This window comes from Oreochromis aureus, linkage group 9 (genome assembly GCF_013358895.1).
Source record: "Oreochromis aureus strain Israel breed Guangdong linkage group 9, ZZ_aureus, whole genome shotgun sequence".
In the NCBI taxonomy this organism is placed as follows: domain Eukaryota; kingdom Metazoa; phylum Chordata; class Actinopteri; order Cichliformes; family Cichlidae; genus Oreochromis; species Oreochromis aureus.
Window position 1 is genome coordinate 22,490,993 of NC_052950.1, and position 14,559 is coordinate 22,505,551.

Consider the following 14,559-nt stretch of genomic DNA (forward strand, 5'->3'; position numbering starts at 1 on the left):
AGTCTCTGAAATCTCTCTTCACCCCAAAGACAGGTGCCATTTCAACTGCAAGCACAGCCATTTGCTCCCTTAACCCTCTGATGGGAGTTTGATATAAGATGTGCATAGATTGACTGAGAGCAGCTGTTTGCTGTGTTAGACTGGAGCTCTTCCAGTGACTTTGTGCGCATAACAAGCATAGTCATGCTGAAGTCTCTGGACCGTGCCAAACCCTGAGTGAAGCTGGTGTGGCCACTGGGCTGTGAAGAGATGTCTGCATGTTACAAAACTCAGGAGTTGGCGGGGTCACTTCTAAACTGCTGAGCTATTTTAGGCTAAAACACTCAGAGGCAACTGCGGGAACGCTATCAACACACCAGTGCCAAATCCCCATAGAGATCCACAGGCAGGGCAGCTGTCAGAGGTATACAGCTTCATCAAGGTCAGTCTCTGCATTAGAAGGCAGCACAGGGGGTCTGACTGCTGTAGTGAACCTCTGTGTTAATGCAGTCTTTGCAAGTCCAGCCTCAGCTGCATCACTTCAGTGTGTTTGTGTTTGTATGACTAAGAATATTGCCTTGTGTTAAACTTGAATGGAGAAAAGAATTACAGGAAGCTCAGGGGAGTTTTCCGAAATGTGCTAACACTTCAGATAAAAGGCAGCTTGTCGTCGTGCAAGAATTCTCGTCAAATGTCATTTTTGTGTTTGCTTTCATGTTTCGACCGAAGTACAGATTTCTTTATTTAGTCCAGCTTTTGAGCCAAATCTGGCTCGGTATATTAACCTAACATTAACTTGACATATATTCTGTGCAGGTTGGTGATGTGATGCAAGCTTCTCATTTGGTGGTTGCGGTTAAGAAATAACTACCTGTTGTCCATGCATGTATGAAGTCGCACCTTTTTAGAGCTGACCACAGTGGATAATGCTATTATTACTGAGGAAAGCCCCAGACTTTGAAGTGGCTTTAATTTTGGCTTTCTTTCCCCCGCAAGATATGCATGTGACTCCGCAGTGAGCTTACATCCCCGGAGACAAACAACTATACCTCTCACACACACCCTCCGACTTCTGCTGGCGTTCGGTTTTTCTTTAGCCCTTAGGCTGATATAAGCTTATGTGGAATGTGGTGCTTGATTATTTGGTGACTGGATAAGCAACTTGTTTAGATCACAGGGTTGTTCTTTGCTCGCTGCAAAACACAATTAATGTGGCGGCTTTTGTGACTTTAGGTGGGATTAATTGTGTAATGGTGTTGATTCTTCCATAACATGAGAGGATTTTTTTTTTTTTTTTTTTCCATTGCCAACTGTGCTGCAAAGCTGTGGCAGGCCAGGGGAAAACATAAAATAAAATGATATTTGTTTATTAATTTCAGCACCCACTGTTTACATGTTTAGATGAAAGCTATTACCCTTTAATAATTAAAGAAGAAAGGAAGAGCTGCGTGGCTGATCTGACAGGTGCTCTTTAGTGAAACAGGTAGACGTTTAAAGAACAACATTTCAACATCTCATTTCTTTCTGTTTTGCTTCCAAGGAGGCAGACTTCCTGTAATCTTTAAGCTGTCTTGAGAAGTAGATTCTGAAGGTTCTAAAAAAAAAACAAAAACATTTTTCGTGGGCTACTTTTTCACTCATTTTCAGTTCAGTTTTTGTAGCTGACTATTTGTATAGGAAGGATTTTATTTATTTATTTTATTATTTATTTATCTTTTTCTAAAGCCACTTAACACTGACCTATGACTCATTCAAGCATAAAGGCACCTGACTCAAGGGATGAATCAGTGTTGTGTCTACATACAACAGACAATTTAGATACAATTCAAAACAATTGTATCTAAATTGTATCTTTAGGCACTGTCACAAAAACGCATATCTTGTTCCCACTTCTTTAGGTGATTCTATGAAAAATGCCAAAGATAACAGTTTTAGAGACATAAAATAGTGTTTTTCCGTCAGGAAAGTGAAGAGACTACACAGGACCTGAGAGATGCTTCTGGTCCTTCAGTTGGTCCATCTACTGTTCATTGAAGCGTCATTAGAAATGTTCTCAGTGGAAGGGTGGCTGTCAAGAAGCCATTCTTAAGGAAAGGAAGTGGGGAGGTTGAAGTATGCCAGTTAGACAGGAACTGGACTGAAAATGAACTGAACAAAACTGGATCAAATCATTGCACCTTTTTCTCATTTGCCTGGTAAAATCTAAAGAAATGAGGGGTGGCTTAACACATTCTCACAGTTCTGTACTAATTATTGTTATGCAGATATAACCATAGGGAATGACTAAAGCACTCGGTCTTCGCGTAAAATAATATTTTAAATGTATTTTTCAAACAAATGGGAATAAAGAAACAGACCAATGTGTCTTCATCAGGGTCTGAAAACCAGGTGTGGGTGGCGAAGTAGAAACACCTGTAGTAAATAACCTGCAGAGGGCGCTAGAAATAAAAGCAGAAGTTTCATAACCCAAACGAGATGATCATAAACAATAACAAGAAAATAATCTGTCCAGTTCATGTCCCTCAGAACTGCCTCTCATGTTCTTTGCCATCTTTGGTCACCTGTTAAGTTTGTGTGTCACATGACTTTGTTTCACCCTTTTTAGGTTGAGAAAGAGATTTGTCATGGATATTTTGAGAACAAATACATGGGAAGCACTGTGTGCAAACCTCATGTGACTTTGATGCTAGAAAAACTGGAGAACCGCAAAATATTCTTGTGGTTTGACTGTTTACTGGGTCAACCAATTACGAAACACTTTATTTATTAATTTATGTTTTTATTTATGTTTAATATTTAAATCTTTTAGCCATGTTGACAGCACCTACTGTGCATCTGGAGGGTTTGCAGACCAAGTTTTCCACAGTTTGTCATAAAATGCATTAAATTCTTTCCTTTTATCATCTACTTACACTATATTTATTTATTTATTTATTTTAAAGCAGACCATTTGTTGTGAAACTTGGAGCTACCCTTATGAATGGCCCCTGAGATGCTAGATTAGACATGCATTCATTGTCCTCAGTGGTTGACTTCCACTGACTTTAGAAATCCCCTCATGTTTCCTCTCCAACGTTCATGAGTTTGACATTTGTGGTTTTGAAGTAAATGTCTCAGCAACGATTTTTGGATGGACTACATTCAGGTTTCCTTTACGATTACCTGTAATTGCTTCGGTGATTCCCCTCATGTTTCATTTAAAACATTAATCAGATGATATTAAACTGACTGAAAAACAAACAGTATGTACACAGAGTGTACACCTACATTTTTTTTTCCCCACCTTGGTTTGTTTATGTACAAAACATTAGTGTTAGTTAGCCGTAATATTGCCACAATCTCAGTGAGATAAAGGATGTGGGTCCAGGCAGATGATGAATATAGGATAGCAATGGTGTCTCAGCACTCAGCTGGACAACAAGTGAGAAAACATCATCAGTAACTTCCATGGTGCCGATTGGCTAATTGCCGGTCACTAATTACCCATAAGCCTTAGCTGTACTTTGTGTTGCCCATTGTAAACATGCTAGCATCCTCCAAACTGTTTTTCCCCCCCCCAAGTTTAATGTTAATATCAGTATGCAAACATGCCAGAAATATATTGGCTAATTTTGTTGTGTTATTAATTTAACCTTTGAGTTTAACATGTTAGGATCATGCACAGTATAAAAGACGAAGTTAGCCACTATTACTTCACCCACTGGTTAGTGAAGTCCCATTAGGCTTGAGTTGAGCATTTTCAGCGTTGCCATCATGACATGACAAGCAGGTCTATGACAATGACACCAGGAACATGAGCATGCATGTTCTGGATAATCCTCCGAGCAACTGAGTCCATAAACCCAAGAGGAAAGTGTTTACTGATGTCACAGAGCAAGTGTTTTCCCAGAGACTTCTGCACAATCAAAAATCTTTTTGCAACCGGAGGAGTTGGAGAGGTGAGGTCGGACGTGTGCAGAGGAGGGATAGTCGATGCTGAATATGGAGCTTCCAGAGAGCTCCATATTCCATATGAAAAGGAAGACTGCAGAAGATTCATTGATGTAGTGGGTTCATGCAGAGGGTTTGTGTGACGGGAAGATGCTGAGGATAGGGCTAGATGGAGACAGATGATCTGCTGCGGTGAATCCTAAAGGGTTAGGCAGATTTAAGGCACTTCTGTACTGTCTGTGAAAAAGCACAAAAACATAACCTGGAGGCTGGAGCCTGAGGATATATCTACAGTAACTCTTAAATAACACTTCAGCTGCTCAAAAGTATGTTTACCCCTCCTAACTTGCTTCTAATCATTGTTTTCTTTTTTTTGTGTGTGTGTCAATTATGGGTTATTTGAAATTTTAAGGTCTCTAAAATAAAAAAGCATAGCTAAATTGCAGAAAATCACTGTTTAGTTTTAGCTGAACTGGTCACAGTTAGTGGCAGGCATATGCAAGTCTACGTCACAAAGGCAAAAAATTGTCAAAACATCCAACTCCCCTCGTTCGGTTTGTTAAAGAGAGATATTGATCGCTGCATTTCCACTTTCTGCACAAGGGTGTGTGTGTGCGTGCGTGTTTTTTGTGTGTGTGTCTGAGCAGCCGCCTCTGACTCAGTGCTGAATGGGTCCTAGAGTCACATGGCTACATGTCAGCAGGCTGGAGGAGGAAACGTAATCCTGAGGAGGAAGGCTGCCGTTATCAGTCTGTGCATGTTGGTCTGAGAGGGCATTCAGCTCGACGAGACACTCCACATCTCTAACACGCTCTCTCTCCCTCTCTCCTTCTTTTTTTTTTTTTTTGTCTCCCTATTTGTCTCCTCTCCCTCTGTTTGTTTTCTCCCTGCACTCTGATCAGCCCCGGGTCTGTCTGTTCACAGCAGAGTTCAGAATTGCACTACAATGTCTGCGGTGGCTTCTCTGCAGTAAAGCACACAAAGGTATGGTACAATCAATGATCTCTTTTTTTTTCTTTTTTTTTTTTCTGCTTCTTTAACAGTTGCTAGGTTTTCAACTATTTGCATTTGTCACGTTTGTATTTATTTTTTACAGATTATTGATTTTGCCATTCATTTTTATTTGGTTTATTAATTCATTATTCATATGGGCTAGTGCTTAGAAGAGTAACCTGATCTGTTATTTGTCAAGTCTAATCCTTCCCGATAATGAAACATTTGAGGTGAGATTAGAGCTGACTCAGGGTTCAACCACAGTGATCTGTAGCCAGCTGTAAACAAATCAAAATATGTTCCACAGATTATACAGTTTGAGGAAGGAGGGAAGGTAAGGGGGAGAAAAACAAAAAAACAACAAAAAGCCCTTTAAATGATCTTTAAATGAGCTCTCTTGTTGCCCACTTGTGTTTCAGTAGCACAAACATGTTTTTCCAGTGTTGTAAATCCTAAATTGGTGCCTTCAAAGGACACATTTTAGGACCGGATTGCTTTCTAAGTGCTGTGGTTAAATCAGAATTTGACCATTTGTGGCTACATCAAAAAACGGATGTAATTTTTCTAAAGTGTTTGTCGCTTCGCCCACTTTAGTTCTTTTTTTTAAGTTATTTTTTTTTAAAAAAGGTTAATAATATAATAATAGGTTAGCAACAGTCAGTGTTTCAGGAAAAAAAATGGTGTTGTCTGTTCAAACCTGCACTGTCAGCTAAAGGAAAAGCTCTGTTCTTTAATGAAACCTCATACTTCTTCTTTCTTCCCTGTCATTGTCCTGCTTTCATAAGTACAGGCCAGTGTATTGGTTGAGGTTTGGACATTGTGATCAAGCTTCTATTTCTGTGCACGGGCATTTTTATTGGCAGCGTGCACATTTTATTGAACTGTTCTTTAATTATGCTTTGTTTTTGATAGAATTTGTAGATGTGCACGGAGTCTGCGGTCGGCGCTCACATGCCAAGCTGCCAACTGAAGCCGGGCCCGGCCGCGGCGTCTTGACAGAACGTTGGTTTAAAGCACATGTGGGCTTTTGTCGTGGGTTTTATTCTGGCTCATAACCTCCGTCTCGTCGTCTGACTGCCTCGTTTATTTATGAGGGCAAGACATAGGATATTTTTAACCTTTTGTTTGTGATTAACACAAACGGTCAAATGACATCAAAGACGCACAGGTGCAGAATAAGCAGTTTGTAGGTCTGTATAAGACATTTTTAATATTTTTCTGAGATTTTCTTGGTCGAACCATCAGTTCTTGACTCCTATTCCAAAGCTCTGCCTGTTTCCTATAACCTGCTGTCTTCAAGGATCCCATTTACCCATAAATGTGTCTGTGATATGCATCAAGTGGTAGGGAACTCTTCCTCACAGAAAAGTTAAAAAATATAGAGGGATTTCCATCAGGAATGGAAATTTACAACATACCACAGAGCCAAAGAGTCAGGTACATTCATACACTTTGGGAGCGATGAGTCATCACAAAGTACACATCTGAGATCCAAATAAAGAGAAAATGTCAAACTCTCATCACTCTCCCACTCTGTTATCGTCTTCTCCTGAAAGTAGGATGCAGTCTTTGGAGATTTACAGATTAATCTAAGGTGTAATCAAGAGCAAAGGAAGTGTTCGTTTTTGGGATTTATTGCAGTCTTGCTTTAGAAACTATAAAATAACATGTTACATGTTACACACTACACCCGCTTGTTTTCTGTAAAAATCTGATTCAAGTTAATACTGGGTGTGACCCCTTTGAAGGTACAATAGGCACACATAAGCATTAGGTACTTAATTTGTTTGAGGATCCTGAAGAATTGGCTTAATTTCTATTGTTTTTTTAGGCTGGGGCAGTGACTTCTCTAATAAGTAAGTAATCCCAAATTGACTGGATGATGCTGACATCAGTAGTGTCTGGGGGGGAAGACCATCTGTTGCAGGGATACTTATAATCCTGTTGGTCTTCCATTACGTTGCTATATGCTTAGGGACACAGTCAAGCTGCACATGCTGAAGAAAAAGTGTAAATGTTAAATTCTGAAGCGGTAATCTCCTGGTTGGCACAGTGCTTGTATAATAAAAAGTATAAAAAACTAATCATCTTTGTACGTCACTTCAGAAATGATCAGGTTAGTGTCTTAACCACAGATGGCATGAAAGACTTAGCCACAGCTGATGTCACTCATTGGTGTTGAAAGCTCAACTTTAGTGTTTTCTCGAAGTTACCTTATATGGATGAAAGGGTGGAGTGCCATTTATCAGCTAAAGCTAGAGGGCTATATAGCAATCTGCATCTGTAATCTCTATGGGTGCAATGCTTAGATGTGCTCAGTAACAGGCTAATAAAACACGGAACACTTTCACTTACCAGTCGGGGCACCTGTCAAGCAAAATGACATTTAAATATTTAAATTTAGAAGTCAGGTGGAAGTTTTTTTTTTTTTTTTTTGTTGTTGTTTTTTTTTTTTTCTTAAATAAATTAAAATTTCTTTATTACTTATAAATTAAATTTAAATGTGATTTTATGTATTTTATTTTTGCACCAGGTTATTTATTTTTATGCCGCTTTTGTTGCTCAGCAATGGCTTGATTCCCCCCCCTCCCCCCGCTTTAGACGTTGCCCTTTGACCAAGACTTGCTATATTTAAAAAGAGAAAAAGGAAAAAAAAAGAGGCATTCAAACAAGGCTGAGTCTTAGTTCAGGCTACAGCAATTTAGTATTGTTTCTGAGTATGAAGTCTTTGGGCCTACTATAAATCCAGGCTTACCACTACAAGCCCGTCGATACAGCTGCAAAGGCTCAGTAACGCAGAGGCCATTTTCATTGAACGCAGCACATCAACAAATCCAACTGCTATGCAAACCAAACAAGCTCCAGGTGGCTAGAGCGCATTTAAAATGAGCAATTCAAAATGTGATTAGTCATCGGGGCTAAAGAGGAGAGGCACCATGCAGGTTATTGGATTCCCTTGAAAGGTCAGCATCCATTATAGTATGGGGGTTAGTTAATGCATGTGGCGTGTTTACCTTGCATATCTGTGAAGGCTCCATTCATGCTGTATTTGCATGGTTTGGATTGGTGTATGGTGCCATTCAAACAAGCACTTTTCAGGGAAGGCCTTCCTCGTTCCAACAAGGTAATGCCAAACCACATTCTGCATGTGTCATCAGTCTCATTGCTGCTTACTGACCTTTCACCAAAATAAAACATTTGGCACATAATACAAAGGAAGCCTGACTAGCTGAGTAGCTAGAGTCCTATATTAAGCAAGAACAGGAAAATTGGCTGGTAAAGTTTCCTCAGTTACCAAAAGTATTGTTCAAAGAAGAGGTGATGCAACATGCTCCTGTTTAGCCTTTTATGAAACCTGTTGCTTTAACCGGTTTCAAAGTGAGAATATACCTTTCAAAAAAGTAAAAATTTACAATTCCAACATTTGACGTGCGGTCTTTGACTTCCGTTTACAGTTTACACACATGGTCCTAGTATTTCAGCTAATTTGGTTGTATTTGAAGCTTTGGACTTGGGTCTGGTCCACACATACATTGTTCAGCTGCTAGAAAGAAATCCGGAAACCACTTGTTCCATTTCTTTCTATAAGTTTACAGCTCCTACTGACAGGCATCTGTCTGTTGCTGTTACCTTTTTCCTGTTTTCATACTTACTTCCTCCCTGAAGGAAAGATTTCCCAAAGCTTTGTGTGCACATTTAAAGGCCGTGACTAAGTCTAACATGGAAAAGTTTTCAAGCTTAAAAAGAAAAAAAATTCCATCCTCCTCATCTAAAAAGACGTTTTACAAAGTACCAGACTCCTGGATGACTCTTGGAAGACCTGATGGATTTCTTCCAGGAGGGAAAAGGAACACGCTGACCTCAGCACTTATCAGTGCCTTTTTCAGTTCCTGCACAAGGGACCCACCAGTTTTCTTTTATTCAGTCCTCCCAGTGTACCTGATGGCAGACAGAGGACCACGTTGTTTCTTAACCTACCTGCTCGAAAAGACAACGGCAGTCGTTGTTATTGTTTTCCTTTTCTGATCATTATTGTTATCCTAAAGGTATGATTACAGACGTGCCCTAAGGTGGATGAGCTGGTTCCCATCGTTTTCGCCCAGAATCCCAGGGTTTGGTAACTTTATCCCTGTGTAGCCAGCTCTGCCTCCTCCACTGCGGTGGGGTCTAGGTTTACTGAGAAAGTAATTTTCATGCACGCCCAAAGCTCAAACTCAGGCGGACTCTTTTATTACCACTGCCGCACGGATGGGATTATCTCAAACTATGCATGTAATTAACATTTGGTGCAGTGAAGTACTATCTTTGCTAAATCCTTGTCCAAACAAAAGTTCAAGTCTGCCTTTTAAATTCAATTTCATGTCATTGATTGTACTTCAGTGAAACCTCTATGAAATCGCTCACTGCGAACAAGGTCAGTGATATGATTGCGTTCAGGCACCAAGGAGGCTTATCATTTCTTTGATAGCTGCTGTCAGAAAGCCAGCGTGGCCAGGTTTGGCAGAACATGAACCCAGAGAGGACCCTCCTGCTGCTCTGCTCTGGTAATAATGTTGCAAGTGGGAAACTTCTTCTTTTTTTTTTTTTTTTTAAGGACTCTTTGGGTGCCTGATATATACAAAAGTAACCAGTTTGCTTCATTTGGTTAAAATGTTGCTTGATCTTTTGTAGCCCGACAATATGGTTACATTTTACTGTAGTGGTTTGTTTCTTTTTTCCCATTTATTCCATTTCATAAGAAATTTTTTTTCCTGGTGCTCAAGATGGCATCTTTAGGTTTCTTGCTTTCACCAACAGCCAACGGCATTCAGGATACGCTTAGAAGAAGTCAGAAGCACGTCATTTTGCAACTTTTGACTTAAAAAAATCTAATGACAGGAACAATTAACTTTGTATGTGTCTTAATGCCTCTTCAATAACATTTTACATACTCTCTACCTATGATTTTCATGTGTATCATACGTGACCATACGGAGACTCGAGAATGACGGAGGTTGGCTGAGGCACGTGCTGCCGCTTATCAAGGGCTCCTCTTCATAGTAGCATTAATGTTATCTGGCTCTTATCTTATCGAGCTGAAATGGTCAACGACCTTGAATGGTAGTTGGGAAGCTCTGCAGGGCTTCAGGGCAAGAATCAAATTTGGAAAAAAACAAAAGAAAGATGTAGTTTCATTCTCTGAAGTTGTTGCCTTTTTTATGGCTCAAATATAATGCGTTACATTCTGCTTCATCATAAAAGTGACCAGTTTCAGTCACTGTGAAGTAAAGTCCGAGGAATCAAAAGCACCTCCCACCCTCCACCACCCAGGGTTGATTCACTAGGACAATTCACTATTTGACCTTGAAAAAAGTTTAAAGCTGAAAATTTTCATTTAAATCTCAAAAATATCTTCACCCTCATTCCTCTAAATTTGTATTCGGAGGCTTTTTCAGTCTTGTTCACCTTGAAGTTTTAAATCTGTCATCATGTGATCTAACTCCCTGATCTGCATCTGGCTCCAGGTTATGCTGCCCAAAAGCTGTCTGAGTCCCAGTGAGAAAGAGAAGGGCTAAAGCCGCACCAGTCTAAACCAGCTTTCCAGCGCCTCTCCAGCAACGACTCTACTGCAGAGCCATGAGCAACCCCGATGCTCCCAGCCAGGTTACGGACGCCGTGGCTTCGGTTATTCACGGAGTAAGTACGCACGCCCACATGCACATAAGCTTTAGCTTGCCCTTCCAGGTCAGGCTACACCATCGCTGGCCACATGATAAAGGATATGAGCTAGTGGCTCTGATTTAAAAACCACATGAAATCCTGCCAATGCATTTAGTTTAGCCTTTCCTTAGTTTGGTCTTTTCCTATCAGTTCTCCTTGTGCTGGATTTATGCTGCATCAGCTTCCTCTGCCCTCTCTGGCATTGGAGTGTGTATTTTGGACAGTGATGTTCCCTCCAGTGCAAATGTAGTAACATCCAGTTCCCTGCCAACATACAGCAGCTCTGACTGCAACAGAAAAATGTTCAGAAATGTTCAGAGAGCAGCTCCTGTTGAAATCACCCTCTTATTAGAAGACTGGAGAATATCAGCAGGCACACAGCTAAACCATTTTCCTTCCTCTTTTCTTAAAGTTGACATTGTTGAAAACAAGCACCTAATGAGAGTTGATTGTGAGGCTGCTGGTGGGGCACGAGTTGATAAACATGACTGGCAAAGGCCTGAAGGCAGCTGGTCAGCAGCCAAAGAAAGCAGAATTCCTCCACAGAGGTTCTCAACAAGGTCCTCTCGTGATTATCTTGCTGCAGCAGAAAATAATCAAAAGCCTAAAGTCAAAATCCAGCCATGAATACTCTCATATTGCTTGAGCTGATCCGTTTATGACTACGGCTTGTAAATTCCAGGCATACGTTCAATTTCATACCAGGAAATATCCGGATTGCGGTTTTAACTGTTTTACCCACCTTTCCCAGGAGCTCTTGTTCTTTTAAAATTAAGCTAAAGATTCTCTATCTTTCCCAGAATGGCAAGCCATATTTTTGATAACTGTACTGTGAATTATATGTGCAGCTAGGTAGAAATGGGAAAACGTTTATTTCTGAATAACCTGTCATAAAGGCCACTACTGACAGAGAGTACACGTTCATCTTCTGCCGTTGTTTTCAGTTTTTCACAGCAGAACCAATCGAGAAAATCCCGGCTTAACCTTAGCTTTGGACGTCATTTAAAATGTTGCACAAACTCTTCAACTACCCGGGAACTAGACAAAGGTTTAATCACCAGGCATAAACACTTTCAAGTCGAATCTCACCAGTTAAGGCAGAGAATTCAAAGCATTTAGATTAAATTGGATCCACTAAACTTAATTACTGGTGCAGGAATGATGTGAGATGTATAATCCATTTAACTATATGCAATATTTTTTTGGCATTTTTGCACATATATATCTATATATATCTCTCTCTAGAGAGGGAGGGAGAGGGAGGGGGGGAGGGAGAGAGAGAGAGAGAGATCCCCTAGCATCCCCTTAGTCAGTGTGAGTCAGTGGACGCTGACCGCCATGTTAAAATGGCCACTATTGATAGTTCCCACCTGCGTCATAACAACTGCAGATTCATCCATCATCTACCAGTTATCAGGGTCAAGCAGAGATGCAACACATCTCCCTATCCCTGGCCACGTCCTTTTAATCTTCTGGGGGACTCCAAGGTGTTCCCAAGCTAGCCAAGAGATGCAATTTCCACTGCATGTCCTTGGTTTGCCTATGGGCCTCCTCCCTGCAGGACGTGCTTGTTTCCCCTCACCTATGAGGTGTCCAGTCACCACAGCTGGCTCCATTTGATGTGGAGGAGTAGCGGCTCTACTCTGAGCTCCTCCTGAATGACTGAGTCTCTAAGGGAGAGCCCAGAGGAAGATCATTACCGCTGCTTGTTTCTGCAGCCTCATTCTTTTAATCATTACCCACAGCTTGAGGCCTTAGGTGAGGGTAGGAATGTGCATTGACCGATAAATCGACAGCTCTCACTCGGCTCTCTCCACCCCAACAGACTGGTGCAGCATCCACATCACTGCAGACGCTGCACTAATCTGTCTGTCAGTCTCCCGCTTGCACATTAACAAGACACTGAGATACTTGGAGCAGCAACTCATTGAACTGCACCCATTTCCAGCTGTGCCTGCCTCAGGATTCTACAACTGTAATGGGTGGATTTTTTTTTTTTTATATCCAACTCTTCCTTGAGTTATACTACTAAGGCTTAAATTTAGGGATGTTGCTGCTTTGATTGACAGGTATGCCGAATCGGGTAAGCTTTGCCAGTCAGTGAACTGGACCTCTCAACCATGTTTGTGCTGCTGCTGCATTTAAGCATTTAAATGAAGTCATCTGACTAATATTATACCTCACTGTGGATAGATGGATGCATACTTTTTTGTATGACTGTTTATCTTAAATCCTGCACAGCTCACATCTAATCAGCACTTCAGGATCAGATTAGTTCATGATAGTGCAAAAAAAAAAAAAACGTAATAAACTTCCTGTTCCTGTCAAAGTGAAAAGTGTAAAATGCCGTTTATTTAAAAGCAGTAAATTTCTAATGCAGTGCCTTTAGATGCACATAGACATTCAGTTTGTGTATAATACCAAAGGCATTAGTCGCTGTGAAGAACATGGTGCAAAGGGTGGAGCTCCTGTGTTCATTTACAGCACTCTGCATGTCTTTATTATATTTGTACTTAGTAGGTTTATGGCAGTCAACAGTCTTATTGAGCCTGTGATCCATAATTTCTGTTGGCTGTGAGGAGATTTGCTGGTTGGTAGCACAAAGATAAAAATTCTTGCCTTCTGGGTTAATTATTAACTCCCGAGCGGTGTGTGTGGTCAAGGAGTGGTCAGGTACTCCAGTCTGAATCTTAAGTGCTGACAATTTGAAACTAATGTCAGTGGTTGCCTTCTTCCTGCCGTGAAGATCGGCCCTGGTCACGTGACTGGGGCAAACTGAAATGGAAGCGCGTTGCCTTCTAGGAAAGGAGTCAGCACTTCCTTGAGACAGGAAAACCAAAACTGTCTCTGTGAATTTCACATCGCAATAACGGCTGTAATGTCATTTCATGGACTTCCTGTACTCGTATAAGGTGAGTTTGCGCATAGACTTGAAGTAACACGTGGTTTAGTGACCGTTTGTGTGACATTTAGGCTTAATCTTATCTTTCCCTGCTGGTTGTTCTTCATTAGACTAAATGCTGCAAACAGAGATTGTTTTAAATGTTGTCTGACTTTGCTTCTTAAAGTAAACCTAACCTCAGCACGATCCCTGCAGCTGGTTAATGTTCAGTCTCGTTCTTGAGGGGTTTTTTTTTCGATGCCCAGCTGCTCATTTCCTTTTCTCCTTAGGCTGCAAAAATAGAAGTTAAGATGACATGAGGAAGTAATTATTAATGCGTGACTAGTTGCAGATAGTCACCCCTCTGATGGTCAGCAGTCAGATTATGAGAGGTTTCTTCACAGGGGGTTACAGAGATTTTTCTAGTGGTTGTAACTAAACCACAACGAGTTAACTGCTAATTTACAAAGCAAACAAGGAAATAAACCTAAAATGCTGCAAAAAATGTTCTTTGGGAGCTTTGATAAAGAAAATAACGGGGCAAGTGTTGTGGCAGCATTCTCTGTTACGTCTCTCCCTGCACAGGAAATTGTGAAGTCACGGTTTCTTGCAGAACATCTGCTGGTTGGTGACCCCCAGCCAACCTGTGGCAAATGATAAAATTTGACTGTATCAGATGTACAGGTAGCGACCATTTATCTCAATAAAACAGTTATACTGGCTCTATTACTCCCACACATATCATCTTTGAGAGGTTAGAAATGCTAATAGGGTTGTGACAAGTCAACTCATTAACTCACTCCCTTCTGCTCCTGCTGCTGCGCAGGTCACTTTATTAGTAATGTAAACAGAGAGCATGGAGAAATGGCTTAGTCAGTCCACATCAGCAAATCAGCTGAGTCAGTGTTATGATTATTGGGGAGGATCCTTTATTTTCTCCCCTGTAATAGTTGTGTTATAGTTTTCACGTCTGTGAGCCTCGTTGGGTCCACTTTAGTTTAAGTGACGTAGAGTTTGTCATCAGTGATTTTGAGAACTGCCGGTTTAGACTATTAAATGGGAAATGTTAACTTAAC

The 14,559-nt window shown here is 40.8% G+C and overlaps 1 protein-coding gene across 3 annotated transcripts in view; it reads left to right on the forward strand.

The window, feature by feature from the left end:
- The window catches only part of slc4a2b (solute carrier family 4 member 2b), a 47,874-nt gene that overhangs the window by 8,127 nt on the left and 25,188 nt on the right, over positions 1 to 14,559 (forward strand). Inside the window, exons 3-4 of one of the 3 annotated variants that reach the window (XM_031759731.2) lie at positions 4,812 to 4,893; positions 10,407 to 10,578. In XM_031759731.2, the coding sequence (XP_031615591.2) occupies positions 10,519 to 10,578 (60 nt within the window). In that variant the 5' untranslated portion in view covers positions 4,812 to 4,893; positions 10,407 to 10,518. Of the gene's footprint in view, positions 1 to 4,811; positions 4,894 to 10,406; positions 10,579 to 13,350; positions 13,515 to 14,559 lie in introns of those variants that run through there. The other 2 variants (XM_031759732.2, XM_039617457.1) reach the window with 2 other exon arrangements.